This window comes from Megascapheus bottae, chromosome 6 (assembly GCF_031878675.1).
Source record: "Megascapheus bottae isolate mThoBot1 chromosome 6, mThoBot2.hap1, whole genome shotgun sequence".
Lineage (NCBI taxonomy): Eukaryota > Metazoa > Chordata > Mammalia > Rodentia > Geomyidae > Megascapheus > Megascapheus bottae.
Window position 1 is genome coordinate 31662394 of NC_143514.1, and position 19003 is coordinate 31681396.

General features: G+C 39.2%; 2 protein-coding genes across 5 annotated transcripts in view; one reads left to right on the plus strand and one right to left on the minus strand.

The window, feature by feature from the left end:
* Zzz3 (zinc finger ZZ-type containing 3) overlaps positions 1-11539 on the plus strand; it is an 85864-nt gene extending 74325 nt beyond the window's left edge. For all 4 annotated transcript variants that reach the window (XM_090334585.1, XM_090334587.1, XM_090334588.1 and 1 more), the window contains 3 exons: positions 3392-3526; positions 6626-6726; positions 7450-11539. In XM_090334585.1, the coding sequence (XP_090190711.1) occupies positions 3392-3526; positions 6626-6726; positions 7450-7594 (381 nt within the window). In that variant the 3' untranslated portion in view covers positions 7595-11539. The remainder of the gene's footprint in view (positions 1-3391; positions 3527-6625; positions 6727-7449) is intronic.
* The window catches only part of Ak5 (adenylate kinase 5), a 220263-nt gene continuing 212692 nt past the window's right edge, over positions 11433-19003 (minus strand). Inside the window, exon 14 of the mRNA XM_090334589.1 lies at positions 11433-14154. Coding sequence (XP_090190715.1) covers positions 14086-14154 — 69 coding nt within the window. The 3' untranslated portion in view covers positions 11433-14085. The remainder of the gene's footprint in view (positions 14155-19003) is intronic.

Here is a 19003-nt window from a genome sequence, read left to right on the forward strand (position 1 = left end):
TATAGTGCTAGCCTTGTGCAAAAAAGCCAAATAGTTAAGGAACAGTACACAGGCCTTGAGTTCAAGCCCCAGGGGATGGAGAGAGGGGGTGGGGGAACAGAGGAAACACATGCACACACATATATATATATATATACACACCAGGTTACTATGCATAAATATTTGCAACAGTAGGTTTTAGTAGCTAGGCACAATGGCAAATAGTTATCCAAAGCTGCTTAGGAGGCTAAGATTGAAAGAATTATGGCACCTGGTCAACTTGAAGAGAAGTGCTTGAGATTACATTTCCATAGATGGCAAGCTGAATGCTGTGACACGCATCTGTAATCTCACTAGTGGCAGGAAGACTCTAGTAGATGGATTGCAACTCAGGCATGTGTCTAGAATAGAAGCTAGGTATTATTCTAAAAATTACCATGGAAAAATAGGGCTGGAGGTATGGCCCAGCAGTGTTGTACTGGTTCAGCAGTGATGAGGCTCTGCATTCTAAACCTCCAGTGTTACCAAAAGAAAAACAAAAGTTTTCTGGACTGAGACTTTGAGAGAAAAGGATAGTAACATTGTAAGTGAGAAATTTAGTAGTTTAGTAGTGTATTTTAGTGGCTGTAGTTGAAGTCAAGCACTGGGGTTCAGGAATAAGAAACTGAGATGGAATGCTGAATGTCATTCTAGTCGAATCTAAGGAACCAAATAGACTCCAAGGAGAGACATAGGAGATTAGACAGTTGTGAGGATGTTGAGACTGGGATTAATGTTCTCAATAATTTTGAGTAGACAAATGTTACAATTTAAAAGTGATAGTCATTTTTAGGGTGGTATAAAAGTGATAGTCATTTTTAGGATGGGGGAAGTGTTTAAAATGTTATATACCTAGTTGCAAGTATATGTAAAACAGCACAAAGAACTTGAATGATAGCTGTTGATCAGTAGAGGGGTGAGTAGGTAAGGAAAAAGAAATAGGCTGTCTGGGTGGGTACTAGGCTGGAGAAAGTTGGGCTAAGAAGGATAATGAAAGAGGACGAATACAGTTGAAGTAGAATGTTTGCAACTATGAACACAGGGCCGTGAAACTTCTTAAAATTGTTTTGGGAAGGAAGAGAGAGAGAGGGTAGGAGGGTGGGATTACAATATTGTAAACATGTGGAAATGTGAAAGTAGAATCTGGTCCCTTGTATAATTCTTATAAGCTAGTAAAAAAAAATAGATATATGACCAGATACCACAAATATTTATCTAAATTTTTGGAATCATAAATGGATTTTATACTCTATAGAACTGTTTATGGGCATCTTCAGTTTAATGTTCATAGTTTGAACAGTATTTAATAGTCAGTGAAAGTCAATTCATATATTCCTTTGTATAAGAGAAATGTATTGCTTTGATCACTGGAAGTAAAAAATAAACAAAGGCAGATGTTGATTGGCTTGTTGTGAAGGAAATGTCATGGTCATAGGAGTAAGTGTAAAAATCTCAGGTTAGAAAAGAGGAATGGTCTGAGAAGTTTTAAAAATAGTTTATAAAAAAAATCTCTGGAGTAGGTGTAGATGTGTACTGATGAGTTTGGCTTCATATTCATGTATAGCAGAGGTGGAGTTAGGCTTTGTTCACCTTGTACTGACATTGTAAGCAGTCTAGAACAATTAAAAATTATTATTGCATTAACAAAGTCTTTCCCCAATGTTAGTGTAAACATATTGCAAGAGCAGCACTAATTTTCTTTTTTTCCATATATTTTTATTGTAATTAATAGAAGGATTACATTATATTCACCAGATAGAAGGTGTATTACTAATTTTCTTTGTCTTAAAAATGAGGTATCTTCAAGAACGAATAGGAGATACACTAGGTCTCCTTGGCACAGATTGAAACTTTCTTAATAATGGTCCAGAAACACAACAGATTAAACAAAGTTTGGACAAAGGACTGCATTAAACTGCAGAGCTTCTATATGGCAAAGAACATAGATAGCAAGTTAAATAGAAAACCCACAGAGTGGGAGAAGATCTTCACTAGCCATAGAACAGACAAAGGCCTTATATCTAAAATATATCTACAGCTAAAAAGATTGAATCTCTCCAAACAAATCATCAAAGAAACAACCATTCCATTAAAAGGTGGGCTAAAGACTTAAAGAAAGACTTCTCTGAAGAGGAAATAAGAATGTCCTATAGACACATGAAGAAATGCTCAACATCTCTGGCCATAAAAGAAATGCAAATCAAAACAACTTTGAGATTCCACCTTACTCCAGTTACAATGGCCATGATCAAGAAATCTAATAACAGATGCTGGAGGGAATGTGGCCAGAAGAGATCACTACTACACTGTTGGTGGGAGTGTAAACTAGTTCAACCATTCTGGAAAGCAGCAGTATGGCGATTCCTCAAAAGACTAAACATAGAGCTCCCCTATGACCCAGCAGTTCCACTCCTTGGCATTTACCCAAATGTCCAGAAACAAGGACATGCTAAAGCCATTAGCACAAAGGTGTTCATTGCAGCATAGCTAAGATATGGGACCAACCCAGATGCCCCTCAGTAGATGAATGGAGCAAGACAATGTGGCACTTATACACAATGGAATTCTATGATGGCATCAGAAAGAATGACATTGTCCCATTCATAAGGAAATGAAGAGTTGGAAAAAATCCTATTAAGTGAAGTAAGCCAGACCCAAAGGAACACAGGCTCAATTGTTTTCCCTCATTTGTAATAATTAGTACACACCTAGGATTCTCCTAGCAGAGGATTACAATAGCTCAAAACCTAAGTACATAAGGGCAGATAGGATGAGACTAAATAAAATGAACTCTAGGATATGGAAACAAGAGCTTTATTTTTTGTGATTGTTGTTCTTAATATGTTATTTTTCTTCTCTTTTTTTTTTGTCCTTATGGTTAATCTCATGTTACTGTATCTGACTTTGTTACCTGGTATATTGTATATACGTTTATTTGTTGAAATAGGGAAACGACGGGGCGGGTTGGTGGGGGGGAACAAGATGATTGAGAGGATGTTGGGGGGGGGAGGAAAAGGGGAAGTGTGTTTGTGTGTCCCTGGTCTGGGGCTTGAACTCTGGGCTGAGGCGCTGTGCCTGAGTTTCTTTGGCTGAAGGCTAGCACCCTACCACTTGAATCATAGCACCACTTCTGGCCTTTTCTGAGTAGTTTATTGGAGATAGAGTCTCACAGACTTTACTGCCCTGGCTGGCTTTGAACTGTGATTCTTAGAAGCCAACCTCCTGAGTAGCTAGGATTATAGTATTTTGGGGGGGTGGGGGGATGTTTAGACGAGGTATTTTAATAGTGAAAAAAATCTTATAAATAGAAAAACATCAGTATTTCATACACTTAATTCATTTTAGCCAATCTCTTTCATTTTCTTTCCAATAGGATGAAGAAAGTATTCCTTTCATGTGTAGGAATTTACCTGAATATAAAGAACTATTACAGTTTAAAAAGTTAAAGAAGCAGAAACTTCAGCAAATGAAAGCTGAAAGTGGGTTTGTGCAGCATGTCGGCTTCAAGGTAGGCTGCTTCATGTTACTAGTTCATCTTTGTAAGAGTGATGAGACAGTTACTGAGTTTTGCACTCCAGAAACGCATTTACATTTTTGAACATGCAGGGAAAGATTATTAAATTTGTTTCTTGTCCTATTCATTTGTATAAGTAGGGTTTGTGGCTCAGTGTAGAAAACACAACATAGGGGTGTGTATGTCTATAATGTGAATTAAAATGTGAAGCGAGAAGTCTGTGTGTCGGTCGTGGGACTTGAACTCTGGGCCTGGGCATTGTGCCTTGTCCCTGAGCTTTTCAGTTCAAGGCTACCACCTTACTTCTTGAGCCATAGTGCCACTTCCAGAGAAGTCTTTTTTTTGTTTGTTTGTTTGTTTGTTTTTTGCCAGTCCTGGGCTTCAGCTCAGGGCCTGAGCACTGTCCTTGGACTTTCTCAAGGCTAGAGCTCTACCACTTGAGCCTCAGCACCACTTCCAGCTTTTTTGTATGTATGTGGTACCAAGGAATCGAACCTGGGTCTTTGCGCATGCTAGGCAAGCACTTTAACCACTAGGCCAAACTCCCGGCCGAGAAGTCTCTTTTTTAATGCCAGCAATAGGACTTGAGCTCAGGGTCTGGGCATTGTCCCTTAATCTTTTAGTTTAAGGCTGGCACTCTACCACTTGAGCCACAACTCTCCATCTGACTTTTTTTGTATGGCTAATTGGAGATGAGTCTCATAGACTTTTCTATCCAGGCTGGCTTCAAACCACAGAACTGTGGCTCAAATGGTAGAACACTAGCCTTAAATGAAATTGCTGAGAGACTGTGCTACTGTCCTCAGATCTGAGCCTTGTGAGTAGCTAGGACTACAACAAGATGACAAATTTCTGTCCAGTTGTTTCTCTTATAATTACTGCTACTCGTGTACCAAGATTTTTCTACTACTTCAGTTTAAGTTATCTCAGCCTTTTTCAAAGGCTAATAGGACATATGTTCCGGGCCCTTTCCTCATTGCTAGAGGGTCAAAAGTACCAAGGAGATAAACTCACTCTTGCCCTCATGCTCTTTTTATTCTCATAGTTTTTATACTCTTAGTTGTATCTTCAATGACAATTAAGAGTACACATTGGAGAAAGTTCAAAGAAAGTGAGAAAAGTTTGGAAATTTTGCCAAGGAGTTTATATGGTCCTAAGAGTTTGGTGGAACCATTCAAAGACTTTTAAAGCAGAGAGAAACATGAAATTTTCATTTCAGTAAGATTCTTATGATATAATTCTGATATAGTAACCTTTAAAAAGACATTCCAGGGCTGGAAGTTTAGCCTAGTTGTAGAATGCTTGCCTAGCATGCACAAAGACCTGGGTTCGATTCCTTGGTACCACATAAAGACATTCCAGCCAGACTAGGTGGCTAGGTGGCTCACACCTGTAATCCTAGCTACTTAGGAGACTAAGATTTGAGGATCATGGTTCAAAGCCTGCCTGGGCACTAAAGAATATGACCCTCTCATCTCCAATTAACCACTATAAAACTGGAAGTAGCGCTGGGGCTCAAGGGGTAGGCCTGAAGAGCTTGGGACAATACCTAGGCCCAGGGGTAGGGCAATAGCCTTGAACTGAAGAGCCAGGGACAGAGCCCAAACCCTGAGCCCAAGCCCCATGACCAATCCCCCCCCCCAAAAAAAGAAAGACATTATCTTTGTCACTGATAATTAAGTTTTGTAAAACAGTCAGTCATGTATTCTTGTATGACTTAGGTAAAATGTATGTACATATATGTATATATGAGGCCATATATACACGTAAGTAGCCGGAGGTGGCAGTCATTCTGACTGTAGTGTGAAAACTGGATTAAAAGAAGCAAGATTAGAGATGAGGAGATGATATAGAAATTTTTTGGATAGAAAAAAAAATTTTTGGATAATTTTGACAAAAGATAAGAATATCCTGAGCTGGAAATAGAAGTTGACAGATTTGAAAAAACTTTAGTCATTAGGAATGAATATACTTACTCAAATTGAAGAACGTAATACTAATATAACTTGATGTTTCTTTTGGTAATGTACTTGGAAGTATTCATACATATTGTAATTGATCAACTAAACAGAAACACACACATACACACCCTTTGTCTGGGTACTTTGGAATAGTAGTTAACCATGCTGTATTATATGCTTTTTTTTTCCTTAACTTTTTTTCTCTTTCTGTGATCCCTTCTCTGTTAAGGGAGTTCCTAACTGGCAACTCTAGTCTTTCAAGAGGAATCTTGCTCCTTTTGTCATCATATAGACGGAGCCATAGCTTCTTGGATTTCCCAAATTCCACAGTACACACTAGGGTTGTCATAAGTCAGCACATCAAAAAATAGCTTTGTCTGTGTTTTTGTTATGAGAGGCATTGTTATTATGTCTTTTGGCTTTGGAGAATAATTCTATAAGATGAATGATCAGAGAAGATTTCTTGGTGTCCTGGGTTTATGTTAAGGATGACTACCTATTAAAGCAGTTCTGTTTCATATGTGACTATTTTTAACTTTAAAAACATGAAACCATAATTTTGTGTGTGTGTGTGTGTGTCATGGGACTTGAACTCTGGGCCTGGGCAGTATTCCTGAGCTTTTCAGCTCAAGGCTACCGCCCTGCCCCTTGAGCCACAGCACCACCTCTGTTTTTTTAGAGGTTAATTGGAGATGAGAGTCTCATGGACTTTAGTGCCCCAGGCTGGCTTTGAACTATGATCCTCAGATCTCAGCCTCCTGAGAAGTTAGGATTACAGGTGTGAGCCAGCACACCCGGCTTTAAAAACATAATTATTAACTATGATTGTAAAGCCAGTGTTAAAACCATATGCTGGTTTCAAGTAAACAGTTACTAATAACTAAATACCCACATTTTAAATGACTTGCTTATACCTTCATACAATAAATTATAGCATATTGAGGATTATTCCTCATAAGCTCCTTTGGCCCACCTTGACCTTGATCTTGACTTGATGGGCCTTTACCTAGTTTAATAGACATTCTGCCTAATTTGCAATAATTGTTGTTTTAGCTGAATGTGCATTAGGAGAGAAGAGATAATTGCATACATATCATTAGCTTAATGCTTTTTCTCTCTGGGTCTGCTATAGTGTGATAACTGTGGCGTAGAACCTATCCAGGGTGTTCGGTGGCACTGCCAGGATTGTCCTCCAGAAATGTCTTTGGATTTCTGTGATTCTTGTTCAGACTGGTAAGTTGGTTTTTGTTTGTTTGTTTTTCTTCCACTTTTGGCCTTAAATTTTGAAAGGACAAGAAGTTTATGACCAGTGAGTTTAATTTCCAAACTTCCTTAGGAAGTATCTACACTTAGTGCACCATTTTTTTTTTTTTTTATTTTTAAAAAATTTTTTGGTCAGTTCTGGGGCTTGAACTCTGGGTCTGATCACTGTCCTTGGACTTTCTCAAGGCTAATACTCTGCCACTTGAGCTTCAGCACCACTTCTGCCTTTTTCTAAGTATATGGTACCCAGGAAGCAAACCCAGGGCTTCATGCATGCTAGGCAGGCACTCTGCTGCTACGCCACACTCCCGGCCTGAGCACTGAATTCCCTACCCCCCACCCAAGTCCTGGAGCTTGAACTCAGGGCCTGGCACTGTCCTTGAGCTTTCTCAAGGCTAGTGTTCTACCACTTAAGCCACAGTACTTCTTCTGGCCTTTTCTGTTTCTGTGGTACCAAGAAATTGAACCCAGACCTTCATGTATGCAAGGCAAGCACTCTACCACGAGGTCATGCTCCAAGACCTAGTGCACTAAATTTTGTTCTGAGCAATTGAGGTTTTTTTTCTTTAATCATATACATCTCAATTAGCTTTCATCAGAGGTTGATAATCTTAACAGATTTAAATAAGTAGAAATGTGAGAACCGAAATCAATTCAATGTTAAATAGTGATGATTTTTTTTTTGTCTTGCAGCCTACATGAAACAGATATTCACAAGGAAGATCACCAATTAGAACCTATTTATAGGTCAGAGACATTCTTAGACAGAGACTACTGTGTGTCCCAAGGCACCAGTTATAATTACCTTGACCCAAACTACTTTCCAGCAAACAGATGACATGGAAGAGCGCATCATTTACTAGTCCTCTTCAACACACAGCAATGGTATCATTGTTAATTATGTGCACAGTTTGGAAAGATTCTCTGCTTTCCCTGAAATGACACTCACAGCATGAGAGCTTCCTGAGTGTTCTCGTCAAGTATAGCTCGGCACGGTTGTGGCTCTAGATCATTGTTCAGCAGCTGAACATTCCTGGTGAGCAAAAGGTTTCCCTAGTGAATTTCGCACTACCACCTGAAAGCCTTGTAGGTGGTGATCGTAAATGGGTGAGATGGAAACAAGAGCACACATTAAAGTAAGGGTAAATTCCAAAGGTTTCAAAGGTCTTGGTCATAAATATGATAAGAAGACAAAGTATTTATATTAAAAACAGTTTAGTAGCTTTCAGTTTTGTGGAAATAGTTTCAGTGCATAAACTGACTTATTTAGACAAAGTTTTAACCAATGATGGTGTTTGCTTCTAGAATATATACTCTAAAAGAACTCACTGTCCCAGTGGTGGTCATTGATGGCCATTAGTAAATTGGAGCTGCTTAACCATATTGATATCTAATTCTTTTAACCGCAATGAACTATCTTTATTACCAACAGTGAAGCACTACAGGAGGCAACTGTGTCTTGCTTCCTTAACCAGCTCATGGTGTGTGAATGTTATAAAGTTGTCACTCAGATATATTTTTTAATGTTATGTTATATAAGATGATCATGTGATGTGTACAAACTATGGTGAACAAGTGCCAGTGGTAGTAACTGTGTAAAGTCTCTAGTTCACAACATTAATTCCTTTAAATACACAGCCTCTGCCTCTGTATTTGGAGTTGTGAGTGCAACTCATCAAAGAAAACTGCCTAATATAAAAATCATATATATGGTAATAATTTCCCTCTTTTGTAGTCCGCACAACATCCATAAAAGATTGTATTTTTATTACTATTTAAACAGGTGATTAAATTTAGTCTGCGCAATGAGCAAGAGCTCACACGCATTCTTTTATACTGATGGATTTTGTTGTGCATCATTTAAAGCATTTTGTATGTTTCTTCTTAACTGTGTATACAGTATGTTCTTGAACAATGTTCATTTGTCAGGAGAACTGTGAGAAATAAACTATGTGGATACTGTCTGTTTATATTATAGAATGTTGTGGTGACTTCCTTTTGATTAGATATTTTTTTTAACCAGTGTTAATTTTTTTTTTTTAACAAGTCTGCTTCTCATATATAATTAGGGTTTCCTTCACTGTCTTTTATTAGGAGTAAAATATAGAGAAGAGTGAACTTGAGAATGTATAATGATGGTAGTATTTGATCAGTGTGTGTTAAAAGAAAAAAATTAAACTTGTTCACACACACAAAAAAGAAACAGACTGGCTAAGAAAAAGACAATTATTGATTTGCAGATGTGGAAAGACTGAAATTTTCTATTCTACTTGGTTTTGGTGAAAATAAGTCTCCAGGATATTAAATAGGTGGGTACCTGGAGGCCACCAGGAAATTTTATTATTATTACTATTATTATTATTATCATTATTATTATTGGCTAGAAAAAAGATAGTAGAAGTATTCTAAGGTGGATTAGTAAGTATTATACTTGACCTGATTTTTAGAATCACTTTTTTTTCCTATTTTTAAATTTAGGGAACAGTATTTACTAGTTCTCTTCAATACATACCAGGGCACTAAAATCTACCCTGAATTTTTTTTAACTAAGAAAATAACAGAATTTTAATAAAGAGATATGAGAATTTTAAAGTAATATACTGATTAAAATTAAAAAAAAAAGAAAAGTAAATGAACTCCTTCCTCTGGAAGAGGGGAATTGTTAGCATTCTAGACATGTTAATATTAAATGTTATGTGCATATGCCAGAAGATCTGCCTTCAGCCTATAATTTGACAAGATAGTTACACTTGGCAGTAGGTTTTATGTTAATATGAAAATAATACTGGTTAGTTTTGGAGAACCATTCACATCTATTAAAGAAAATTCATAGGGTATGAAGTATGCTTTGGAAGAGCATTTATGAGTGAGGCAGTTGTTACAAAAACAGAATGTACAAACCACTTGAATGCATTTTTCAAGGGCAAAAATTGAAAGGCTTTGGTAGAAAAGATTATTTTCTGCTTGAACAGAAGATGTATTTATTTTGAATTTTTCAGCTCAAAGCAAGTAGTCCCCTTGTCTTTAAAAGGCCTAAAGGGTAGTAGTAACATTGGCAGTGTCTTGTTTTCATTTGAGGATTGCAAGAGTAGGTAGAACTGTCATTTGCAAATAGGTCTTCCATTGTGTACCAAGAAATATTTAACATGGAAGACAACAGACTATATAAGATCTACTTGTTAAGTCATTGCTTATTATCAGATGAGCTTCAGTAGATCAGATTTATTTCCTGGCATAGTATAATCAAATTGTATGTTAACTGAAGAAACATTTAATGACATCTAAAAACTACTGCTAAAAAGCTTTAGGTGGAGAAGTTTCCTTCTGTGATACAAATCCTGATAAGAGTACTATGTATCAAGGAAGCACATAGTAGAGAGGCAGGTTCATTTATTATCCTGTCTTATCATCCTGTGAGGAAATCTCATCAGGAAGTTGTTAAGCCACCTGCTCAAGGCCATAGTTAAGAAAATGGTGATGCTTGACTTTAACCTAAACTGGTAAACTCCAGTCAGTGTGTTACCCTCACTACCTTCTTTGCCCAGCAAGAATATTCCTGTGTGTCAGGCATTGCTGGGGTGTTAAGAGTACAGGTGTGCAAGAGTTTTTCACATTTTTTTCCTGGCATGGCGCAGTTGCTGGAGTACAGATCTGAGTATATTTCTAGATCAAATGCACAGGATAGAGAAGGCTATATGTGGACTTGAGGGAAACCACTCAAATGTCCTGCCATTGTGGACTCAACAGGTGCATGTTGTATGCTTCTCACCTGTGACCACATCTCCCCTTTCCCTTTTGTGTAAGTCAAATCACAGAACACAATTTATTGAGGTGTGAGGAACATTTTCTTTTAGAAAAGGAAACAGCGAAAATGTTGTGTCACATGTAGTAAAAATTCAGTGTTTTGTGATGTTTGCTTTTCAGTCACAAAGGTATGACATGCTATAGAAACCATTTCTTACTGTAGATGGTCTAGGTGCACTAAGTGAATTGGAAGTCTCCAGTTACAAGTAGCTTTTTCTACAAGATTATGGAGACATCATCCTTTTTAGGCAATAAAGTATTGGTTTTTAGATTCTTGCCTTGATAAAGAGGTACTGCAGGGATTAAATAATCCCAGAAAGAACTTTATTTTTTGTTTTATTTTCCAGTTTATATAGCTACATAAGTGTCTTTTTGAAAGTTGGTTCACATTTGGCTCCATGAGAATAGAGGACCATCCATGTTTGTCTATGTCTCTAGGGCCTGGCTTTTAATAGATTGTCCATAAATGGTTGTGGTTGTATGACCAATGAGTTACACTTTTTTCTCTGGGAAGTTAGGTACTTGCACCTATGGCCAGGGGTACCTGTGACTCTCAATGGGCTTGCCTCAGGAGCTTCCCCTCACCGGTTCCTGGGAAAGAGGATCATCTTACCTTGTCTGGAGGATATAACTGAACCCTGGTGGCTGGAAAAGTTTTAGTCTGGTGTGGGGCCTCCATTGGGCCATGTATCTTCATTCTCTGTCGTGTTTGTAGAGTGATTCAAATGGCAAAGACACTCGGCTGGAAATCTGGGCCCTAGTCCCAGTGGCAGAAGTTAAGCACTCAGTAAATGTTGACAGAGAGGCACCTTTCATTGAGTTCTAGGAACTAGTAAATGATTTACATGTACTGTTTAACTTGTCTTAATCCCCACAACTCCTCTATGAGGTTGATTTATTGTTACGATCTCTATTGTACAGATGAGAAAACTAGAGATACAGAGAATTTAAATGTGTTTGTTCTTGGTTGTATTCGCTGTGGGTGGGTGGGTGGGGCACTTAGGATACAAAACCTTGATTTATGGAGCTTATATATGAATGCAGAAGACAAGCAATATACAAATAAATGTTTAATTTCTTAATTTTAGGCAAAGATAAATACTGTGAGGAAAAGTAATACTTGAAGAAAAATAATGGAAGAATGGGGAACACTGTCGTTTTAGACGGAATAATCAAAGCCTCAATGACAAGGGTAGAATAGAATGTTAGACACCTGAATGGAGTAGGAATTTGCTGTCTGGATCAGGTGTTGGAAGAGGGAGGAGAATACTAATGGCACTGGCCTTGAGCCAGTGAATGCTTGCTCAGACAACATTAAGGTGTCCATTGTAACTGTAACCAGATGAGCAAGAGGAGAGTAGTAACTGATGGGGTTCGAGTGGGTATGGGGCCAGTTCAGGTGTGACTTTGAATGTAAGTCATTATAATGGAGTTTGGTTTGTTCTGACATTTCCCATACACACAAGGCCTTTTGCTAGGCTAAGACCTCTGAGGTCTGAGGTCCCTTCCTGTCATTTCAAGCCATCCAAGTCAGCAGTGTGTCTTAGCAGCACTATGGAAGACTTGGCCCTGTGTACTCTTCAGGAGTTAAGCTGCTTACCTTTTACAGCAGATGACTGTCAGCGACACCTGTAAGTCATGTTCAGGCCTGACTGCCTCTCTCTTCCTCATTTCCCTGTGCTTGCTGTTAAAGCTGTGGTGGATTTGAGCTGTGTGGTGTGTGTTGGCAGAATGTTAATCCTTACCTATGAAGAGTCATTTATATTTTCTGGCACAACTGGTAATTTTCATCTTTTTATAACTTCTCATTTGCTCAGATACCCCCTATGTTCCCCTATGAAGAGTGTGACAAGTTGGAGTAGTAATAAAATAATTGACAACTGTGTGAGTTATGTGAACATGCTGCACCCTTTTCGGTTGTAGAGGCCTAATTAACTGTAACCAAAGAAATTTACTTTCTTCTCTAGCAAACACTGACATTTCTGTTTAAGAACCAATACTACAGAAAAAAGGAAATAAAATTATCATGTATCACAAATACATCAAGAATTCTCTGTAATAGTTCAAATAGTCTGTGGCCAAAATTAAAACTTCTTTTTTTTTTTTTTTAAATAAATGGATCATACGTTTCAACTAGTACTGTGCTTGCATCTACTTCTGTTTGGAATTAAGGCTTCAGATGCTTTTCAGAATGATGTGTTACAAATAAATAGAAAAAGAGTTTTCCTGTCTTTTTATTTTATTGTATTTGTACATATCTGTGTCAAGGGAAAAAAAATGACTTTAAAAATTCAGTTCTAGCCCAGAAATGGATCCTTATATTTGCACACATTGAAGAAAAAGGAAGTCATGCAAACAGGAACTATAGAAATGTGTAGTGGCTGAGTGGAAGATGTAGTTTTTTTAGTAGGCTATAGAAGAAGCTCTTACTTGACAGCGGATAGCACGAAAGAACCCAGATACAAGGTTTGCAAATGAGACTGGACTCTGCAAAACACCTGCTTACTGAATACACCTTCCCCACCCATGGCAGTTTTGTTATTCTGTTTCTTACTTGCTTGGCATTTAATAAGTGGAGAATCATCTCAAACCAAAACCTTAAGATGAAATTTGTCCAGTGGCTAAAATTATACATCATGCTTTTAAATTGTTTTTGGATATTGACAATAATTTATAAATGCTGAAATATACCACTGTATAAAGTGTTTTCATCCATTGTAACACTATTCCAAGATAGCCAGTTTTCTAGAGACATTACTGATAGCTGACATGGGTCTTGTCATCTTGGAAAAGCTATGCAATGTTATGTTTGTTTATTGCCAGTCCTGGGGCTTGAGCTCAGGGCCTGAGCACTGTCCTTGGGCTTTCTTAAGGCTAGAGCTCTACCACCTGAGCCTCAGCACCACTTAGGGCTTTTTTCTATATGTGGTACCGAGGTATCGGACCCAGGCCTTTGTGCATGCTAGGCAAGCACTCTACCACTAGGCCAAACTCCCGGCCTGACAATGCTATATTTAAAAGAAAAATAAAATGAAGCAAAAAAAAAAAACAGGTTTTACTTCCTTGATGGATCTATATGGTATCCAGCGTTGCCTTAGTCAAGCCTCTTTGGCTCCAGCCTCTAGTAGATAGAAGTTGGAAGAAACAGCCTAGAAGGAGGGTACCTATGCCTACTCCCTTGTTGAGGACCTCCAGGGAAGACCAGATACATATTGGGGTGAGGACAAATATGATAGTTAGGGATGCTGGTGAGAATTAGAACCAGGTGAGATTCCAGCAAGGCCTGGGGGTACCACTGACACAGATTGACCTTACTCAGGTGTGAGCTACATAATAGGAAGTAGGAGGAAAAGTAGACCATCCCAAGAGCCCCATGCATGATTTCCAGACAGCGCTCACACAAACTGGCTGGAAGCACACATCCAGGTCAGAATATCGGGAGACACAAAAGGCTTAACTTGAAACTCTTAAGGGGTGAACTTTTGAATGAGTATCTCCAGTCTTAGCATATGTTCCTTGTTGCCTTCAGAAAATAGAGTCAATAGCTGTGCAGAGTTGAAGAAAAACTTCTTCTGGTGTTCCTTCTGCATTTATCTACATTTGAAAGGAAAATAAAAAGAAAACTAGTCAAAGTGTGCTTTTAAGTCAGGCCATGTTTTAACAAAGATTTTGCTCAGCAAATTTTTAAAACATATGTCCCTCTCCCCGTAAAACAGGAAAGTAATGAGTATTTGCTTAAAAAGTTGATGCTTAAATTAAGACACCAAAATATCACTATATACCCATTAGAATGGCAAAACCCTGACATGGTGTGGTGAAATCAGCTTATGCTGGTCAGAATGATGTATGGCACAGCACAGTTGTAGGGTTTTATTTTGTTGTTTTTTAACAGTTTTAAAAAACGTTGTAAAGGTGATAAATAGAAGGGTTACCATTTCATAAGTCAGGGAATGAGAACATTTCTTTTTGGACAGTGTCACCTCTTCCCTTGCTCTCTCCCAGCTTTTCTCTCTCATCTCTGCTGACAAAGTTGTGTAGTTCATTTTCAATGTAGTGTCTAGTGAGTGCCACTGCTTCATTTGTTAACACATTGTCCCTCCATTTCTTTGTCCTCCTTCCTCTTGCCCGTAAGACAGATAAACGATGAAAAGAAAACTCGAGCAGAGCACATTCCCTGGAATTTCTTTTGATAAAGATTCTATGAGTATCCTCTATTCTCTTAAAACTATACAGACACAGCCCCTAGTGGTCACCCAAATTAGTTGAATACTTATGTCCACAAAAGCCTTCATATGGATGTTAATAGTTAAATTCATAAAGTGTCCAAGATGTCTCTCACTACTTGAGTGAGTAAATGAACTAGGCAATGGAATAGAATGTTAAAAGAAACTGACATTGTGGAAAGACAGGGTATGCCACTGGGCGGAAGTGTGACCTCATAGTAGAGTGCTTGCCTGGCATGCATTAAGCTCTGGATTTGATTCCTTGGTACCGCACACAGAAAAAGCTGGAACAGCGCTAGCTTTTTTTTTTTTTTTAATCAAGGTTACCCCTCTATCCCTGAGCCTGGGTTTTGTCCCTGAGCTCCTCAGCTCAAGGCTATTGCCCTACTGCTTGAGTCACAGCCCCACTTTCCGTTTTCTAGTGATTAATTAGAAATAAAGAGTCTCACATTCTTCAGTGCCTGGGATGGCTTTGAAACGTGGTCCTCAGATTTCAGCCTCTTGAGTAGCTAGGATTACAAGAGTGAGCCACTACACCTAGCTAGAGCACTACCCTTGAAAAAGCTCAAGGACAGTGCCCAGGCCAGGAGTCCGAGCTCCAGGGCTAGGACTGGAAAAAAACATGCTTATCAGTAATAGAAGCCAGTCTGAAAAGTGTCATTATAGTTCTAAGTAGTAAGAAGTTCTGAAATTATAAAACATTATGGAGATAGTAAAGGGATCAGTGTCAAAGGTTAGGGAAGAGAAGAATTAAGGGAATGGAGAATTTTTAAGGATAGATAACCATTTAAGTTGGTACAAATTTACATAGTATACATTAAGTGCTGGTTAGCTGTGTACTGGTGTTTCATGCCTGTCAGCCTGTTGTTTAAAGCTAGCCCAGGCAAGAATATCTGTAAGACTTATCTCTAGTTAGCCAGCAATATATGGAAGAGGAGATACAGCAAAACTGGGACAGCACTAGCCTGGAGAGAAAAAGGCGAGTGAGATAACAAGACACAAAGGTCAAGTCCCAGTAATGGCATATTAAAAGAAAAAATCAGAATGGGGAATTTTGGCTCTCAAAACTGTCACATGGTGGGACAGATTTATGTGCTTCTCTTCCTCCCACCCATTTGGTTGTAATGATAATTTTATATGGCCCAGGAATGATGTTATAAATATTCAAATGGTACTTGGCAGGAAAAGGGTTACATGATCAAGTATCAGTGTAGATTGTAATAAATGTACCACTCTGGGAGGGGATGTTGAGTTGAAACAGAGATAGGTCTTCGTTTCAAATGTAGCATGGGCCCGTGGGAATTAATATTTAGGGAGCAGGATGGGCTCTGTAGATAGGCAATCACTACATTGTAATTCTGAATAAAGGCAAGGTAGTTTGATGGCAAGGTGAGGACCACGGGAAGCACATACAGGTGGGCAGGGGTGGGGTGGGGTTGGCTTACTATAATTTGGTAGGGCTCTCTGCTAAAACTGGTTTTAATAATCAAGTGTAGACAGGGACCTGGAAGGTTCACATCCTGAATATGAAAGCAGAGAAAAAGCCTGTGGTTCTAGGTAAGTAGAAGGAAAACAATCATTTGAATAAAGAATGTGTCTTCTGTGTCTATATTCCTTCTTCCTTTCCTCACTGAAATGAGCTATCTAGAGCAGAAAGTTGCTCCTGGAATTCATTTTTTGGTCCATATCTAGGGCATCATAGAAGGAAAAAGGAATTTCTTTTATGGAAAGTAGGCAACTTGGTTTCTGCACAGAGGCCCATGGAGCATAGTGCCTTTAAGGCAAGCTCTAGGACTGGCACGCACATGCACAATAAGGTGTTTTCTTTCTCTTTCCCTGCCTTCTTCCCTCTCTCCTTCCCCTCTCCCCCCACCAGGCTAACATTTTACCACTTGAGCCAGTTACTGCTTTTTTGGTGGTCAATTAGACCTAAGAGCCTCATGGACTTTCCAGTCCAGGCTGTCTCCAAACTAGGATCCTCAGATCTCAGCTTCCTCAGCTAGGATTTTAAGCTTGAGACACCTGTACTCAGCTCCATCAGGTTTTTGTTTTGTTTGGTTGGTCATGGGGCTTGGACTCTGGGCCTGGGTGCTGTCCCTGAGCTCTTCAGCTCAAGGCTACTGCCCTACCCCTGAAGCCACGGCCCCATTTCCCATTTCCAGTCATTAATAGAAGATAGGTGTCTCTGGGTCTTTTTGCCCAGGCTGGCTTTGAACCATCATCCTCAGATCTCAGCTTCCTGAGTAGCAAGGATTATAGGCGTGAGCCACCACTCCCAACCCATCAGGTTTTTTAAACAGAAAAACTTAAGTGAGAAGGAAATCCATTAGGCTATTTGCAATCCTCATTATGCCTGTTGAAAGCCCAGATGCAAACTAGTCAACATTTTGGGGTGTATGTGCAATACCGGGGCCCTAACTCAGGTCCTGGGCACTGTGTATTAAGTTTTTTTTGCTCAAGGCAGGCACTCTACCACTTTAGTCACAGCTTCACTTCCAGCTTTTGGGTGGTTAGTTGGGGATACAAACTTTCCTACCACAACTGGCTTTGAACCTAGATCTTCAGATTGCAGCCTCTTAAGTAGCTAAGATTACCAGCATGTGCCACCCAACTCCCTGCTTGCTTGCTTTCTTATGGGAAGGAATGTGTATGTGGTGGGAAAGTCTAGATAAAGAACTAAAAAAGAGCACTGGGCCAGGGATGTAGCTCAAGGGTATACTGCTGGCTTACTGAGGCTTGAATTTCCTGTACTGAAGTAAACAAAAGAAAATCCAGTTGAATTGGGTTGCGCCAGAACCTTTTGTCTTCTTTCTTTTGGTTCTGCACAGGTTACTTCCATGCTTCCTCATTCCCAAGTGGACTCTCCTTGTTCATCTAAATTCCTATGGGATTTTTTTTAAGAGAATGGCTTTTATATTTCCATAGATGTTATTGCAACAGAACTGAAACAGGACCAACTTCCTATGTGCTGGTTTTTTTGTTTTTTTTTTTTTTTTTCTTTTGATTGGTCGTGGGCCTGGGCATTGTCCCTAAGCTCTTCAGCTCAAGGCTAGTACTCTACCACTTGAGCCACAGAGCCACTTCTATGTGCTTTTTAAGTTATAGAACATATTAGTGCAGACTGCTTGAGCAGAGGTAAAGTAGTAAGCTAACAAGGTGCTAGTGTTTCAAGTCTCAGTGAATGGAGTAGTCCTGGGTGATTAGAGTACTGATTGTTTTGTCAGAAAGATACTTCCTGGGCTACTGAGCCAGATTCCCTCAAAGCTGGGAGTGTTTGCTCTGTAATCAAGGCTTATCAAATTAATTTTCAGCCATTCACTTTTCTCATGACTAATGAAATAAGTAACTTTCTCTCCCCCCCTCATTCTCTTTCTTTCTTTTTCTTTTGCCAGGCCCAAGTAGCTCATGCCTGTACTCATAGCTGTAGTGGAGACTGAGATATGAGGACTGCAATTTGAAGCCAACTGGGGCAGAAAAGTCTGAGACATTTATATCCAATTAACTACCCAAAAAGGCACAGCTGTGGCTCAAGTAGAGTGCTGACCTTGAGCAGAAAAGCTCAGGGACAGTGTTCAGGCCTGAGTTCAATCCCCAGGACTGGCACCAAATAAATGCATAAATAAGATCTGGGAGTTTGGCATAGTGGTAAGAGTGCTTTCCTAGCTTGCAAAAAGATCCAGGTTTGATTCCTCGATACCACATACATAGAAAAAGCTGTAAGTGGTGTTGTGGCTCAGGTGGCAGAGTACTAGTCAAGTGGCCTTGAGAAAAGCCCAAGGACAGTGCTCAGGCCCTGAGTTCAAGCCCCACAACTACCAAAAAAAAAAAAGCATAAATAAAGTTTATTTTAGTTATTTAGCTTCAGTTCAACACATCAATTTACGAGTACCATGCATCTTGAACAATGTCATCAAGTTCCATGATAGTCCTGGTTCTGAATTAGCAAATTGAAATTGTATGACGTTTTAGTGTAGTGTGTGTGTGTGTGTGTGTGTGTGTGTGTGTGTGTAAGTGTGCATGTGCCAGTACTGGAGCTTGAACTCAGGGTCTGGATACTGTCCCTTAATTTTTTCCACTCAATGTCTACCACTGGAGTCACAGCTCCACTTTTTGGTAGTTAATCAGACAGAAGAGCCTCAAGACTTTCCTGCTCACACTGGCTTTGAATCCAACCTTCAGATCTCAGCCTCCTGACTAGCTAGGATTACAGGTGTGAGCCA